At 35.5% G+C, this 16,063-nt stretch overlaps 2 protein-coding genes and 1 long non-coding RNA gene across 3 annotated transcripts in view; 2 read left to right on the forward strand and 1 right to left on the reverse strand.

Annotated features, from left to right (window-relative positions):
* The window catches only part of LOC136253208 (uncharacterized), a 34,181-nt gene that overhangs the window by 10,120 nt on the left and 7,998 nt on the right, over nt 1-16,063 (reverse strand). Inside the window, exons 3-4 of the long non-coding RNA XR_010700005.1 lie at nt 12,000-12,449; nt 3,445-3,900 (exon numbers count right to left, since the gene is read on the reverse strand). This is a non-coding gene — a long non-coding RNA (uncharacterized lncRNA). The remainder of the gene's footprint in view (nt 1-3,444; nt 3,901-11,999; nt 12,450-16,063) is intronic.
* On the forward strand, nt 956-2,008 carry LOC136253206 (uncharacterized). Its single transcript, XM_066045835.1, has 3 exons — nt 956-1,279; nt 1,347-1,553; nt 1,608-2,008. The coding sequence occupies exons 1-3, from the start codon at nt 992-994 to the stop codon at nt 1,887-1,889; spliced, it is 777 nt and encodes a 258-aa protein (XP_065901907.1). The 5' UTR covers nt 956-991; the 3' UTR covers nt 1,890-2,008.
* On the forward strand, nt 9,510-10,584 carry LOC136254187 (uncharacterized). The gene is made up of 3 exons (XM_066046861.1): nt 9,510-9,855; nt 9,923-10,129; nt 10,184-10,584. Exons 1-3 carry the CDS (start codon nt 9,568-9,570, stop codon nt 10,463-10,465), a joined length of 777 nt encoding a protein of 258 aa, XP_065902933.1. The 5' UTR covers nt 9,510-9,567; the 3' UTR covers nt 10,466-10,584.

Here is a 16,063-nt window from a genome sequence, read left to right on the forward strand (position 1 = left end):
ATTTGAGCTGTAGCATGGCTTGAGAAATTTTAACCAATTATTAATCCTGTTTTTCTTGGGATACTTTGAAGGCTTGCTGATCAGAGTGAAACTAAATTCTGAATATTTCTCAAAGTTTACCTTGTGATGCTTCAAAAGAAACTTAATTATGCATCACAAATTTATAGTTAAAAGATTATCTTTAGACAGAAAAGTGTAGTAAACATTCCCTACTTACTAAAAGTAATAAAATTTGTCAAACTGCGAGGCAGATGACTACAAATGTACAGTACTACTAGTTACTGTATATGTAATAATTTATATGTCAGAGTATTTCATCGGAGATATTTAAGTTAGTACAAAGGTCTATTTAATTCTATTCCAACTAATGGTTTGAGATCAAATAGTTTCTTGCTACTGTATCTTAGTAGGGACCCAATTAAGACAAACTGCTGAAGTAGTCACATTCTTGACAAACAACTCAGGTAAATCCTCCCACACCAACTTTTATTGTTGAAATTTACCTGTACATAATGGAGGTATAATACATAGCCAAACACCTAGCTATAATTATGGTGGATGCTTTGTGACCATGGTGTTGCATAGTTTATACTCCTCAAGCATGTATTCATTGTTTACAATCTGTCTTGCAATATTTAGCCCTCTTCACCTACAAATGATTTCAGGCACAAGTACTCGGATTTCATTTACAGAAGCAACTGAGTTATTTCTGTAAGTGTTTTGCTTTAATTTCTGCTAAATTTATTATTTCAATTCCAAGCAATTTAAATTATGCTAGCAAGTGATCCAACCTTAAATAATATTAAGCAAAAATATTTAATCTTGTTAAGTGTTTACAGTAAATAATAACATGGGTCACTTTGAGTGATGACATAAACTCCTTGAACCACAAATTTCAAAGGACCAACTTTGTATAAAAGAGCGACAGACACAGCCATGCTCACATCAACTTTGCTGTTCAAAGTCAAGCATCATCAAAGATTTAATTGCAATGAAACTACTCACAGTGCTCATAGGATGTTTTCTGATCGTCATCAGTTGTCAGATGCGATTTGGTAATGCTGCTCCTACTGATGTGGAGGATGAAGATCCAGTGGACGATGAAGAGTCTGTGAAGGATAAAGAGCCTTTTCATGAGATTTCCAAACGATCCACCTCCTCTGCTGTGACTGAGTATATTGAAGCAATGCAGGGTGCCAGAAATTATCACTTCACTCATTATCGCTGTCGTCTGCGTAGCATATTTCTAAGAGCTCAAGAGAAAGTTCATATGATGCCCGTAAGTTCATCCATTATACAAAGTTTGAATGTGAAACGTGTAATAATAAAATTAACTTTTACTGTAGGTAACTCCATGTAGAATAATACACAATCCTCTTCCGCCAGCACTCCAGCAACGTTACGACCAACTAAGTTCACCGATGTGTACAGATGTCACACATCTCTGGGCAATGCTATACAACATACTACTAAATTCTAATTATAATGATGTGCATATAAGGCACCTTGTATGCCAAATCTCACAAGCAATCTACCATCTTGAGACAATCAATGTAAGCATACACACACCTTTCATACATTTACTAACTACACTTTTCTTTTCACAGAGGTTTCTAGCACGGCCATATTGTCCAACGTTCTCCATTAATGAGTATATACTAATATTTAATGCTTGGTTCAACTACTACACGCTCCATAGTCCTCCTCTGTATTGTACGCTGAGAACATTACAAGCAAGCACATTTCGGTTGCAAGATTACCGTGGCCGTGGTGTTCATATGTCGGACGCCAATCCTTCTGAGACTAGCCTTTTAGACTGTAATTGGCAAGTTTGTGGTCCACCACCACCTGGAGCCCGTAATGATGCTAATCCCGGACCTTTATCATAAATCTCAAACATTCTGAACTTTACCAACTGTAGCTATTTAGATGTTGTGTACACTTACATAATATTATTGTAATTGTACAAATTTGTATTAAAAGTATAAAATATATTTGCTTACAACAATTTTGGTACATCTGGTTATGGGTAACAATCAAATATATGACTTTAGCGTAGGTGTAAACATGCCACTCAGGATTTAATACTGCTTAAGCAATATCTTGATATTTCCCGGGAAATATCATGGGAATGTGGTTTGCTCATGGCTTTGATGCCCAAAGATACAGTATGTATGCTTTGACTTGTTCTATTGAGTGACAAACAGGATTACATTGTGGGATTCAGTGTTAGTTTCTTAGCCACACTGAGTGTACTTGTAAAATTATACACTGAGTTAATTGTTAATAAAGTATTTTCTATGATGAAGGATCACTAATAAAATAAAAGTTTGGGCAAAGGATGAATGCATATATACGTTTTGCATATCACGTGTTAGCCATTGAGCAGACCACGGAACAAAATCACTATATTGAAATAGATTAATACTTTAGTAACCTATTCACTGTCACAAATACTGTAGCCTTAGTGTAGTGCAAAAATGTAAAAATAAGAACTCAAACCCACAATCATAAGTTGTAATGTGTATTGAAGCATAATGAAGCATGGATAACATTCTGAAGGCTATTATAAGCCTGCACTTTTAAAACCACTTTCGAACCTCAGATACCAGCATATAAAACAAATGGGGTGAGTGCTCTGTAGTTATTAAGTGAGTGTGTGATGTATATCACGTACACCACGGCTACTTGGGATTTGTTTATATATACACCTGCAGCTCTTGGAATTTAGCTTTGGGCGTATATATCAGCAAATCCCTGGTCTTCATCAACTTACTACTGTGTCTCAATAACCATTAAACACTACCCCATTAGGGGCTTATAAGTCAATATAGCAGGAAGTCAGATGCTTAACACTGAAAACTTCTTGATGTAAAAATCATATCAGTTCTAGTTGGTGACTTTGATCTCCAGGTACCTAGCAGTCTTGTCTGAAGAGCCACACAGTCTGGGACTTGCAATTCTCTCCGCATTCAGTCTCTACTTAACATAGCAATACATATTGGTGTGTAAACAGGGGAGTTACAGGTGTTAGAGCCTTTCACTTTTATTTTAGAGGAGACTGAGCCCCTCCAACTTTTAATATTGAAATACCGTATTAAACAGTCAGCTTTTTAAATAGACTAGTCGTGTGCTTAAATAAAATATTAACATGCATTTTCAAACAAAATTCAACTCCCAGATTCAATTTTACTAGGTTGTCATTTTTTTGAAAAATTCTGTGGGTTATCCCCCCTAGATAGAGTATGCATGCTTCGCACACTGTTACCACCCTTTTAGCCACTTCACATACAATTTTGTTGGTACACCCCTTTAAGCCCTGCTATATATACGTTGAGTTGTGGGTAGTGCGTCGATAGCTTATTGTGCTGATTATTATCAATACTATACAATACATTATCGTATTGACGATTATCACATTTATATGGCCAGTGTTTGGCTTACGTGAAATTGTTTCTCCAAACCTTGAGGCAGTTAAACAATATCTTCTTGCCTGAAACCATGCACTTGACAAATGCTGCTCTCTTGTGTTACGCTCTATTTCTTGAGCAGCATCTACAGTGACTACAAGACTCTCCTTGAATGCATCTATGGTCCCCTTCAATCTCTCTACACTTGGTATATTAACATCAGATGGTTGTTGTGCCACTTGAAACTGTTCCACATAATCAGAATCTAGTAAGACAGAGATACCAAGATGGTCACCTTTTACCATTTTTAATAACTCGGGAATTCGAATCAGTTCTTTGGAATTTCAGTGGCCTGGGATCAAAATCTACTAACTGGCATGGGTTGATCCCTTGTTTTCCATCACCTGCCAGCATACCACTCTTTGTCCTACAACATTGTGTGATGTATTCATTGAAGCTGCTGCGGTAGGCAAAACGGCACATCTCAGGCCTACAGAACAATATGCAAACCTTGTTTTAAACTGATACGCTAATTTTGACAGTATTAGGCATGCCGCAAAAATTGGATGAGATTCTCATGCAATAGATAACACGCAAAGCAATTGATGCACTGTCCGGGAATTGACACTTTCAATTTCAAGCAAAAAAGAGATGGGATGCAAGGGAGAAAAAAGTAAGTCCATCATCTATGTATTATACCAACTATTACTTCATGAAATAGAAGAAAACTTGATAGTTGATCAAATTTTAGAAATACAATCCGTACTACGTATGTACAGCAATAAACTAACATGGCCAAGGTAGGGGTTACATTTTACTCAAGGTGATGATACTCCTTGTTTAAGCACTCTTTTGTACAATTTCTAATTTTTCTTTATGCTTGTACCACATTAGAAAGCATGCACATTTAGCATATATTGTACTACACAAATATGAACCACATCAGATATTTATGAACACTCTTCATGCTACTTTTATGTTAACAAAATGTTTTACTTTATAGCAGTTAGCTACTTTAGGGACTTTCCCCTACACCATAACAAGGTGTACTGAATACCCAACACTAATTAGTACCACATGACTACACTACATATATGGTAAGTTTTATAATGGCTTCTAATTCCAAACAAATTAAAAGCCATATCATTGACCACTGATGTAAATGGTAGCAAAGTTGGATGTCACAGAACCTACAATTATGTATACAGATATAACTTTGTACTTCCCCCCTTAAAAGTCCATGCCACTGTTAGCTAAACATGATCATATTCAACTAAACTATGCACACTCTTCTGTGTGTCTATTTGTTACAATTTGTGTGATATATAGACTGACATAACATTCATAAAGCCTAAACCACAACACCTACAGTAAAGGAAATAAAGGATTAACTGTACACAATTATGGATTCATGTTCGAGTGTCTCCTACAATTCCTGTTCTGTTACTAAAATTTGAAATCAAAGAGTTTGTATTCTCCAGCATGTATGCTGTATAATGTGACTGGATTTGCGAAAAGGTACCTTTTCCACACATTTACATCCCAGCAAACAAAATGATGTAACACTTGACTCCTTATACTGATTAACCTGCTTTTAGTTTCAAAATGAAGCCCGCTGCCTTAGCTGCACTCCTGGAACGTTTCAGGCAATTATATGCAATGACAAAAAAGTTATGAAGCTTCGAAGTTCAAAATATGGGTTAAATTTTGTGTGGGAAAAAGTATCTTTTTGCAAATCCGGTCACATATGTGGGTACATGCATAGCTGTAATGCCATCACTTTAAATTTGAAGTTTATGTAAACCAATCATCCATTGGTGGCTAGCTTGTATTGCATGTTAAATATATGTGAAGTACAACTTCAATGGTTAACATGTGAACTATATATAAGTACCTACTTGTCAGTGTTGGTCTGTAATGTAATTCATAGTACTAAAAATGAACATTATTTAATTTATTTGTATCCACAAAATTATCATATGACCTGAACTTGTAATAAATTTAATCATTGACTTCTTGCAGTGTATAGGAAATACCCTAGTAAATTCTGGTACCATGAAAGTGCATTTCATGAGCAAAGAATTGTTATACATGCAGTCAGTATAACTACCAGAAATAATAGAAAAATAAAGCTGCCATAAAAACATAGCGACTGGGTTTGTAAAAATGGACACACATGCACATAGATACACACCTTCAGCTACCATACTAGCATGGTCATGCATACCCATTAAAACAGACCTGTGTATTACTCAGTTGCTATGAGTCACTACAGGAAAACCCTCCAGTAAGTTCAGACCATGTCCCACAGGTAAAGGTATGGGCTCCCAAACTCTCACCTGGATTTTCACTCATTGTGTAAGACATGGACAGTTGGCATTTGCCTCCCTGGTTAACACCAGGTTAACACCTACCCATTGATGTTACATCTGGGTGGGCTGCTTCCTTAATTACACCAGGTAACCATCTAAACAGCTGGGTAGGTTTTTTGCTGAAGGAAACAACAGAAATGATAGCAAATGGGCATAGCCGGAAATTAAACCTGGAATTTAACCTTTCAATTACCAGGTTGATGATATAGCCGCTAAGGTATGATGCCTCATGAACACACACACACACACACACACACACACACACACACACACACACACACACACACACACACACACACACACACACACACACACACACACACACACACACACATGCAAATCTGAACTTTTTCCAAATGTTACAGCCCAGTTTTGACTAAATGTCAAGCTATTAAACTCTTAATTTGCTGTTGTGACTATGCAGGTAAATTTCACGTGTGTGGAACACCAAATCAGATCACAATTTTCTGTGAGCAACAACATCTTTAATTTTGAAATAAGTATCATTATGTACTCAGAAAGTGTAAATTTAAACAAAAACATGGAGGCTAAGCCAAACTACTGTATACTAAAGTAAGAGAAGTATAATTATGTATAACATATTTGTATACATTACCTCTATAGATGTGATATTTGTACTAGTAATAGCATGGGTAGCAGTGAAATTTGGGATAAATACCACGAGTGTTGTATTGAAATTTACCATTTTTAATACAACAAGAGTGGTATTTATCCCAAAATTTCACTGCTATACCCATGCTATTCCCAGTTAATACCATACTCGCTGTATATAGGCATGCTGTGCATTAGCGTTGCCATGTATGCAATTTGTCACTATGTACTAAATACGCGTAAACACTAATTGGCGCTACATTGTTAACATAAATTTCTAGCCAATGAAATTGCAATTACAACTTTTTCACTGCTGTCAGTGAAATACGGGATAAATTTCACTGCTACTATTGAGACTTTTGTATGGGCAGTGAATCAAGTATGGTATTAAAAAGTATATTTTATGTGATAAATTTATTACATTAAAATCATCTGACACTAAAGGTGTATGCAATGTGATATTTTAGCAGTGCCACATCAAACTGTTTGGATTTTATATATTTGTTTGATGTTAGAAAATGTTATAAACTTTACCATATACTGCCATACAGTGTGTTCTTGTAGTACTAGTTAGTATTGGGTGATTTCAACACATCTTGGTGTAGAAAAGTCCCCAGAATAACTTTGTATCTACAGCACATACATACATATATACAAATAATCCAAGCACATACGTACATTAGAGGCAAAGGATGTTTACAGCATACAATAGTGGTAGCATATTCTCATTACATGACCTCACAATGGTGGAATGAATTACCTACTGAACATAATTAGCTGTTAACAACAATCATTCTATTTTTGTTCTTGTAATTTTTAAAACAATATTAATTTTCTGATTTTCTTTTATATGAATTGTAAATCTGTGTCCATGTGCTGTGTACTTGTTATGGTGTGTCTGTAGTTGTGTGCTGCTTTGACAAGGAAAGAAGTGTAGTTGCCAATTGCCACAGGGTATTTTTTATAAATCAATTAATTCAGTTAAAATATTCCTGTTTTATATGCTAACAAAATGAAGTGAAATGTAAATGACCACTCAAAAATGAAACAGCTACACATGATTTTGATGACTTGATCAAATAGCCTTAAACAGCAAAGAACTTCATTATATGAATTACATTATAGACCCACATTGACAAGTAGGCACTTATATGGTTTACATGTAAACCATTGAAGTTGTACTTCACATATTTTCTTATATAAACTATTTCTATAATGAAGTGGTAATAATTGGTTTTTAACAAGTCACCATGGTAAATAATTGTTTAAAAATGTGAAACAGGTATTCTTGAGTACTACTTGAGATGCATGCTATAATTTAAAAAAAAAATTATTAAGGCTTTACAGCACAAGTGTTGAAGGTCTGTAGGACACCTGGTCCTACAGCCTGTTTAAAGTTGTTACAGAAACTGTGTTTGAAAAGGTGGAGAAAGGAGAAAAAATACAACACATCCATTGTTAATCTGTACATCATCACCATTTAGATATATACCATGCTAGCTTTTGTTTACAACCTACATATTTCCATACGTGTAGTAACGTACAATAACGTAAACATCAAGGTACTTATTCAGTAAACAGATTATAACATTTGGGTATGCAAATTTACTGTATTTTATGAACAAATAATGATGTATGGGATAGTTGCCTCTGAAAGACTTTGATGTCAACACTTTATCAAATTCAGCATACCAAGAAACTGAAAATAAAATTATTAACTTAGAACTACAACTCCCTCTATATAAATTATATGGTGAATTCACACCATTTAAGTCTTGTGGAAAAATATTTATCGTAGAAAAACTCCCACACAAGATAATGTACCTTGCTCAGTTCAAGTCATGTTGATTATTAATTTGATCAAACTATTATTAAACAATAATCACATCTAATAAGATTAATTACATACAGCAGAATATATCAGTATATTGGTTTCACTATTTGTTTACAAACATAGTGAGTCAAAGTGTATGAAGTCTTTGTTAGCTGCCCCATACATCCATGACACAGCCTAGTACAAATATGGCTAAATACATTATGCTTATAACTTTGTATGTGATTTACACAAAACACTACAAGCAGACCATGCACACACTTAGTATCTCTGTATTGATAACCTTTAATAAAATGTTGATGAGATAACTGGGAATATACAGTACAAATAAAATTAATTGACACTTGCATATTTGAACTGTAGCATGGCTTGAGAAATTTTAACCAATTATTAATCCTGTTTTTCTTGGGATACTTTGAAGGCTTGCTGATCAGAGTGAAACTAAATTCTGAATATTTCTCAAAGTTTACCTTGTGATGCTTCAAAAGAAACTTAATTATGCATCACAAATTTATAGTTAAAAGATTATCTTTAGACAGAAAAGTGTAGTAAACATTCCCTACTAAAATAAAAGTAATAAAATTTGTCGAACTGCGAGGCAGATGACTACAAATGTACAGTACTACTAGATACTGTATATGTAATAATTTATATGTCAGAGTATTTCATCGGAGATATTTACGTTAGTACAAAGGTCTGTTTAATTCTATTCCAACTAATGGTTTGAGATCAAATAGTTTCTTGTTATCTTAGTAGGGACCCAATTAAGACAAACTGTTGGAGTAGTCACATTCTTGACAAACAACTCAGGTAAATCCTCCCACACCAACTTTTATTGTTGAAATTTACCTGTACATAATGGAGGTATAATACATAGCCAAACACCTAGCTATAATTATGGTGGATGCTTGGTGACCATGGTGTTGCATAGTTTATACTCCTCAAGCATGTATTCATTGTTTACAATCTGTCTTGCAATATTTAGCTCTCTTCACCTACAAAATGATTTCAGGCACAAGTGCTCGGATTTCATTTACAGTAGCAACTGAGTTATTTCTGTAAGTGTTTTGCTTTAATTTCTGCTAAATTTATTATTTCAATTCCAAGCAATTTAAATTATGCTAGCAAGTGATCCAACCTTAAATAATATTAAGCAAAAATATTTAATCTTGTTAAGTGTTTACAGTAAATAATAACATTGGGTCACTTTGAGTGATGACATAAACTCCTTGAACCACAAATTTCAAAGGACCAACTTTGTATAAAAGAGCGACAGACACAGCCATGCTCACATCAACTTTGCTGTTCAAAGTCAAGCATCATCAAAGATTTAATTGCGATGAAACTACTCACAGTGCTCATAGGATGTTTTCTGATCGTCATCAGTTGTCAGATGCGATTTGGTAATGCTGCTCCTACTGATGTGGAGGATGAAGATCCAGTGGACAATGAAGAGTCTGTGAAGGATGAAGAGCCTTTTCATGAGATTTCCAAACGATCCACCTCCTCTGCTGTGACTGAGTATATTGAAGCAATGCAGGGTGCCAGAAATTATCACTTCACTCATTATCGCTGTCGTCTGCGTAGCATATTTCTAAGAGCTCAAGAGAAAGTTCATATGATGCCCGTAAGTTCATCCATTATACAAAGTTTGAATGTGAAACATGTAATAATAAAATTAACTTTTACTGTAGGTAACTCCATGTAGAATAATACACAATCCTCTTCCGCCAGCACTCCAGCAACGTTACGACCAACTAAGTTCACCGATGTGTACAGATGTCACACATCTCTGGGCAATGCTATACAACATACTACTAAATTCTAATTATAATGATGTGCATATAAGGCACCTTGTATGCCAAATCTCACAAGCAATCTACCATCTTGAAACAATCAATGTAAGCATACACACACCTTTCATACATTTACTAACTACACTTTTCTTTTCACAGAGGTTTCTAGCACAGCCATATTGTCCAACGTTCTCCATTAATGAGTATATACTAATATTTAATGCTTGGTTCAACTACTACACGCTCCATAGTCCTCCTCTGTATTGTACGCTGAGAACATTACAAGCAAGCACGTTTCGGTTGCAAGATTACCGTGGCCGTGGTGTTCATATGTCGGACGCCAATCCTTCTGAGACTAGCCTTTTAGACTGTAATTGGCAAGTTTGTGGTCCACCACCACCTGGAGCCCGTAATGATGCTAATCCCGGACCTTTATCATAAATCTCAAACATTCTGAACTTTACCAACTGTAGCTATTTAGATGTTGTGTACACTTACATAATATTATTGTAATTGTACAAATTTGTATTAAAAGTATAAAATATATTTGCTTACAACAATTTTGGTACATCTGGTTATGGGTAACAATCAAATATATGACTTTAGCATAGGTGTAAACATGCCACTCAGGATTTAATACTGCTTAAGCAATATCTTGATATTGCGCGGGAAATATCATGGAAATGTGGTTTGCTCATGGCTTTGATGCCCAAAGATACAGTATGTATGCTTTGACTTGTTCTACTGAGTGACAAGCAGGATTACATTGTGGGATTCAGTGTTAGTTTCTTAGCCACACTGAGTGTACTTGTAAAATTATACACTGAGTTAATTGTTAATAAAGTATTTTCTATGATGAAGGATCACTAATAAAATAACAGTTTGGGCAAAGCATGAATGCATATATACGTTTTGCATATCATGTGTTAGCCATTGAGCAGACCACGGAACAAAATCACTATATTGAAATAGATTAATACTTTAGTAACCTATTCACTGTCACAAATACTGTAGCCTTAGTGTAGTGCAAAAATGTAAAAATAAGAACTCAAACCCACAATCATAAGTTGTAATGTGTATTGAAGCATAATGAAGCATGGATAACATTCTGAAGGCTATTATAAGCCTGCACTTTTAAAACCACTTTCAAACCTCAGATACCAGCATATAAAACAAATGGGGTGAGTGCTCTGTAGTTATTAAGTGAGTGTGTGATGTATATCACGTACACCACGGCTACTTGGGATTTGTTTATATATACACCTGCAGCTCTTGGACTTTAGCTTTGGGCGTATATATCAGCAAAATCCCTGGTCTTCATCAACTTACTACTGTGTCTCAATAACCATTAAACACTACCCCATTAGGGGCTTATAAGTCAATACAGCGAGAAGTCAGATGCTTAACACTGAAAACTTCTTGATGTAAAAATCATATCAGTTCTAGTTGGTGACTTTGATCTCCAGGTACCTAGCAGTCTTGTCTGAAGAGCCACACAGTCTGGGACTTGCAATTCTCTCTGCATTCAGTCTCTACTTAACATAGCAATACATATTGGTGTGTAAACAGGGGAGCTACAGGTGTTAGAGCCTTTCACTTTTATTTTAGAGGAGACTGAGCCCCTCCAACTTTTAATAATGAAATACCGTATTAAACAGTCAGCTTTTTAAATAGACTAGTCGTGTGCTTAAATAAAATACACATTTCAACTTCCAGATTCAATTTTAGGTTGTCATTTTTTTTGAAAAATTCCTATGGGTTATTCCCCCTAGAGCATGCATGCTTCGTACACTGTTACCACCCTTTCAGACTCTTCACTTAAAATTATGTTGGTATACCCCTTTAAGCCCCTGCTGTACATACATTGAGTTGTGGGTAGTGCGTCGATAGCTTATTGTGCTGATTATTATCAATACTATACAATACATTATCGTATTGATGATTATCACATTTATATGGCCAGTGTTTGGCTTACGTGAAATTATTTCTCCAAACCTTGAGGCAGTTAAACAATATCTTCTTGCTTGAAACCATGCACTTGGCAAATGCTGCTCTCTTGTGTTACGCTCTATTTCTTGAGCAGCATCTACAGTGACTACAAGACTCTCCTTGAATGCGTCTATGGTCCCCTTCAATCTCTCTACACTTGGTATATTAACATCAGATGGTTGTTGTGCCACTTGAAACTGTTCCACATAATCAGAATCTAGTAAGACAGAGATACCAAGATGGTCACCTTTTACCATTTTTAATAACTCGGGAATCAGTTCTTTGGAATTTCCGTGGCCTGGGATCAAAATCTACTAACTGGCATGGGTTGATCCCTTGTTTTCCTTCACCTGCCAGCATACCACTCTTTGTCCTACAACATTGTGTGATGCATTCATTGAAGCTGCTGCGGTAGTCAAAACGGCACATCTCAGGCCTACAGAACAATATGCAAACCTTGTTTTAAACTGAAACACTAATTTTGACAGTATTAGGCATGCCGCAAAAATTGGATGAGATTCTCATACGATAGATAACATGTGAAGCAATTGATGCACTGTCCGGGAATTGACACTTTGAACTTCAAGCAAAAAAGAGATGGGATGCAAGGGAGGAAAAAGTAAGTCCATCATCTATGTATTATACCAACTATTACTTCATGAAATAGAAGAAAACTCGATAGTTGATCAAATTTTAGAAATACAATCTGTGCTATGAACAGCAATAAACTAACATGGCCAAGGTAGGGGTTACATTTTTATTCAAGGTGATGATACTCCTTGTTTAAGCACTCTTTTGTAAAATTTCTAATTTTTCTTTATGCTTGTAACACATTAGAAAGCATGCACATTTAGTATATATTGTACTACACAAATATGAACCACATCAGATATTTATGAACACTCTTCATGCTACTTTTATGTTAACAAAATGTTTTACTTGTATAGCAGTTAGCTACTTTAGGGACTTTCCCCTACACCATAACAAGGTGTACTGAAATACCTAGCACTAATTAGTACCACATAACCACACTACATATATGGTAAGTTTTATAATGGCTTCTAATACCATACAAATTAAAAGCCATATCATTGACCACTGAAGTAAAATTTGGATGTCACAGAACCTACGTTATGTACACAGATATAACTTTGTACTTCACCCCTTAAAAGTCCATGCCACTGTTAGCTACATGTGATCATATCCAACAAAACTAAGCACACTCTTCTGTGTGTCTATTTGTTACAATTTGTGTGATATATAGACTGACATAACATTCATAAAGCCTAAACCACAACACCTACAGTAAAGGAAATAAAGGATTAACTGTACACAACTATGGATTCATGTTCGAGTGTCTCCTGCGATTCCTGATCTGCTACTAACATTTGAATTCAAAGAGTGTGTATTCTCCAGCATGTATGTTGTATATGTGACTGGATTTACGAAAAGGTATCTTTTCCACACATTTTACATCCCAGCAAACAAAATGATGTAACACTTGACTCTTTATACTGATTAACCTGCTCTTAGTTTCAAAATGAAGTCCGATACCTTAGCTGCACTCTTGGAAAATTTCAGGCAATTATACGCAATGACAAAAAAGTTATGAAGCTTCGAAGTTCAAAATATGGGTTAAATTTTGTGTGGGAAAAAGTACCTTTTCGCAAATCCGGTCACATATGTGGGTACATGCATAGCTGTAATGCCATCACTTTAAATTTGAAGTTTATGTAAACCAATCATCCATTGGTGGCTAGCTTGTACTGCATGTTAAATATATGTGAAGTACAACTTCAATGGTTAACATGTGAACTATATATAAGTGCCTACTTGTCAGTGTTGGTCTGTAATGTAATTCATAGTACTAAAAATGAACATTATTTAATTTATTTGTATCCACAAAATTATCATATGACCTGAACTTGTAATAAATTTAATTATTGACTTCTTGCAGTGTATAGGAAATACCCTAGTAAATTCTGGTACCATGAAAGTGCACTTCATGAGCAAAGAATTGTTATGCAGTCAGTATAACTACCACAAATATTAGAAAAATAAAGTTACCATAAAAAAATGCAGCTGGGTTTGTAGAAATGGACACACATGCACATAGATACACACCTTCAGCTACCATGCTAACATGGTCATGCATACCCATTAAAACAGACCTGTGCATTACTCAGGTGCTATGAGTCAGCACAGGAAAATCCTCCTGTAAGTTCACACCATGTCCTACAGATAAATGTATGGGCTCCCAAACTCTCACCTGGATTTTCACCCATTGTGTAAGACATGGACAGTTGGCATTTGCTTTCCTGGTTAACACCAGGTTAACACCTACCCATTAATGTTACATCTGGGTGTACTGCATCCTTAATTACACCAGGTAACTATTTAAACAGCTGGGTAGGCTGTAAAGTTTCTTGATGAAAGAAACAACAGCAATGATAGCAACTGAGCATAACCGAGAATCAAACCTGGAATTTAACCTTTCAATTACCAGGGTGATGATCTAGCCACTAGGCTTATGATGCCTCATGCACACACACACACACATGCAAATCTGAACTTTCTCCAAATGTTACAGCCCAGTTTTGACTAAATGTCAAGCTATTAAAACTGCTCCTAATCTGCAATTATGACTACACAGGTAAATTTCATATATGTGGAACACCCCAATTTGCAAATCAGATCACAATTTTCTGCATGTGGGTAACAATATCTTTAACTTTGAAATAAGTATCATTATGTATTCAGAAAGTGCAAATTTAAACAAAAACATGGAAGCTAAGCCAAACTACTGTATCAAGCATAACTAAAGTAAGAGAAGTATAACATAATTGTATACAATTACCTCTAGATCTGGTATTTTTAAAAAAAAGGATTTTTACCTTATAAATTTTCTACATTAAAATCATCTGATACTAAAAGTGTATACAATGTGATATTTTAGTAGTGCCACATCAAACTCGTTGGATTTTTTTATATTTGTTTGATGTTAGAAAATATTATCAAGACACATGGTAGTGTGTCATGTGGTCCAAGAAGCCGGTACGCCACACTGTGAGTATAATAACAGGAAGAAAGTAAACGGGATTTTCACACCTTTGTAGCACCATGGTTCCTTATCCGATTGAAACCAAAGTTGCTACAGAAGTGCCGGCACGGTAGTGGAGTCCACATTCCAAATGTGAAGAAACTTGCTTCAGCCATTTCCGAGATTCAAGCAGCCAAAGTTTGGGTTTTGCTTCGTTTTTTTCTTCTTCTTTTCGTACACTTTACAAAATCTGCCATAAAACACGAATGCGTGCTCCAATCGAGCTGAACTTTGGCACACTTAAAGGGCTCATTAAGGCGAATCTCAGTACCACATATGGTAGGAATCCGATGAACATTTACGGAGTTATGACTGATTATTCGTGTAAAATAAGGTCGAAGGTCTGTCACACCCACAGGGTAAATCCCTTGAAAGATTGAGCTGAAAATTGCTATGTAGATGGAGTAACTATTGTAGGAGTGCCTTTTTGTGGTTTGAAATGAATCCAGATAAAGGTCACCGAGATATGACACAAAACCCAACCTGTGTCACAATTATGCAATCGACTTCTATGAATAAAAAAACTATTAGTTTTCACACCTACCAGGCAAACCGCTTAGAGCAATGAGCTGAAAATCGGTGTGTTGCTGGAATAATTATCATAGAAAGTCCTTGCACTAGTACAGAAGAATTGGATTACAAACCACTGAGTTATGATACCAAAGCCAATTACGTGTAGGAAATGCGAGATCAAGGTACTCTAATAGAACAGTTACCCTAACAGAGCATTCAGCTACGTTTATAACTACTCCACTATATTACATTGCAAATTATTCTGCGGGGAGTTCAGCTACAAACAGTTAATCTTATAGACAATTCAGCTACAAGCAAGTCATCCTGTAGAGAGTTCAGCTACAAACAATTCACCCTGTAGAGAGATCAGCTAGAATAAGTTACCTTGCAGAGAGTTCAGCTACAAAAAACCAACATATAGAAAGTTCAGCTACAAA

This window comes from Dysidea avara, chromosome 4, assembly GCF_963678975.1.
Source record: "Dysidea avara chromosome 4, odDysAvar1.4, whole genome shotgun sequence".
NCBI lineage: Eukaryota > Metazoa > Porifera > Demospongiae > Dictyoceratida > Dysideidae > Dysidea > Dysidea avara.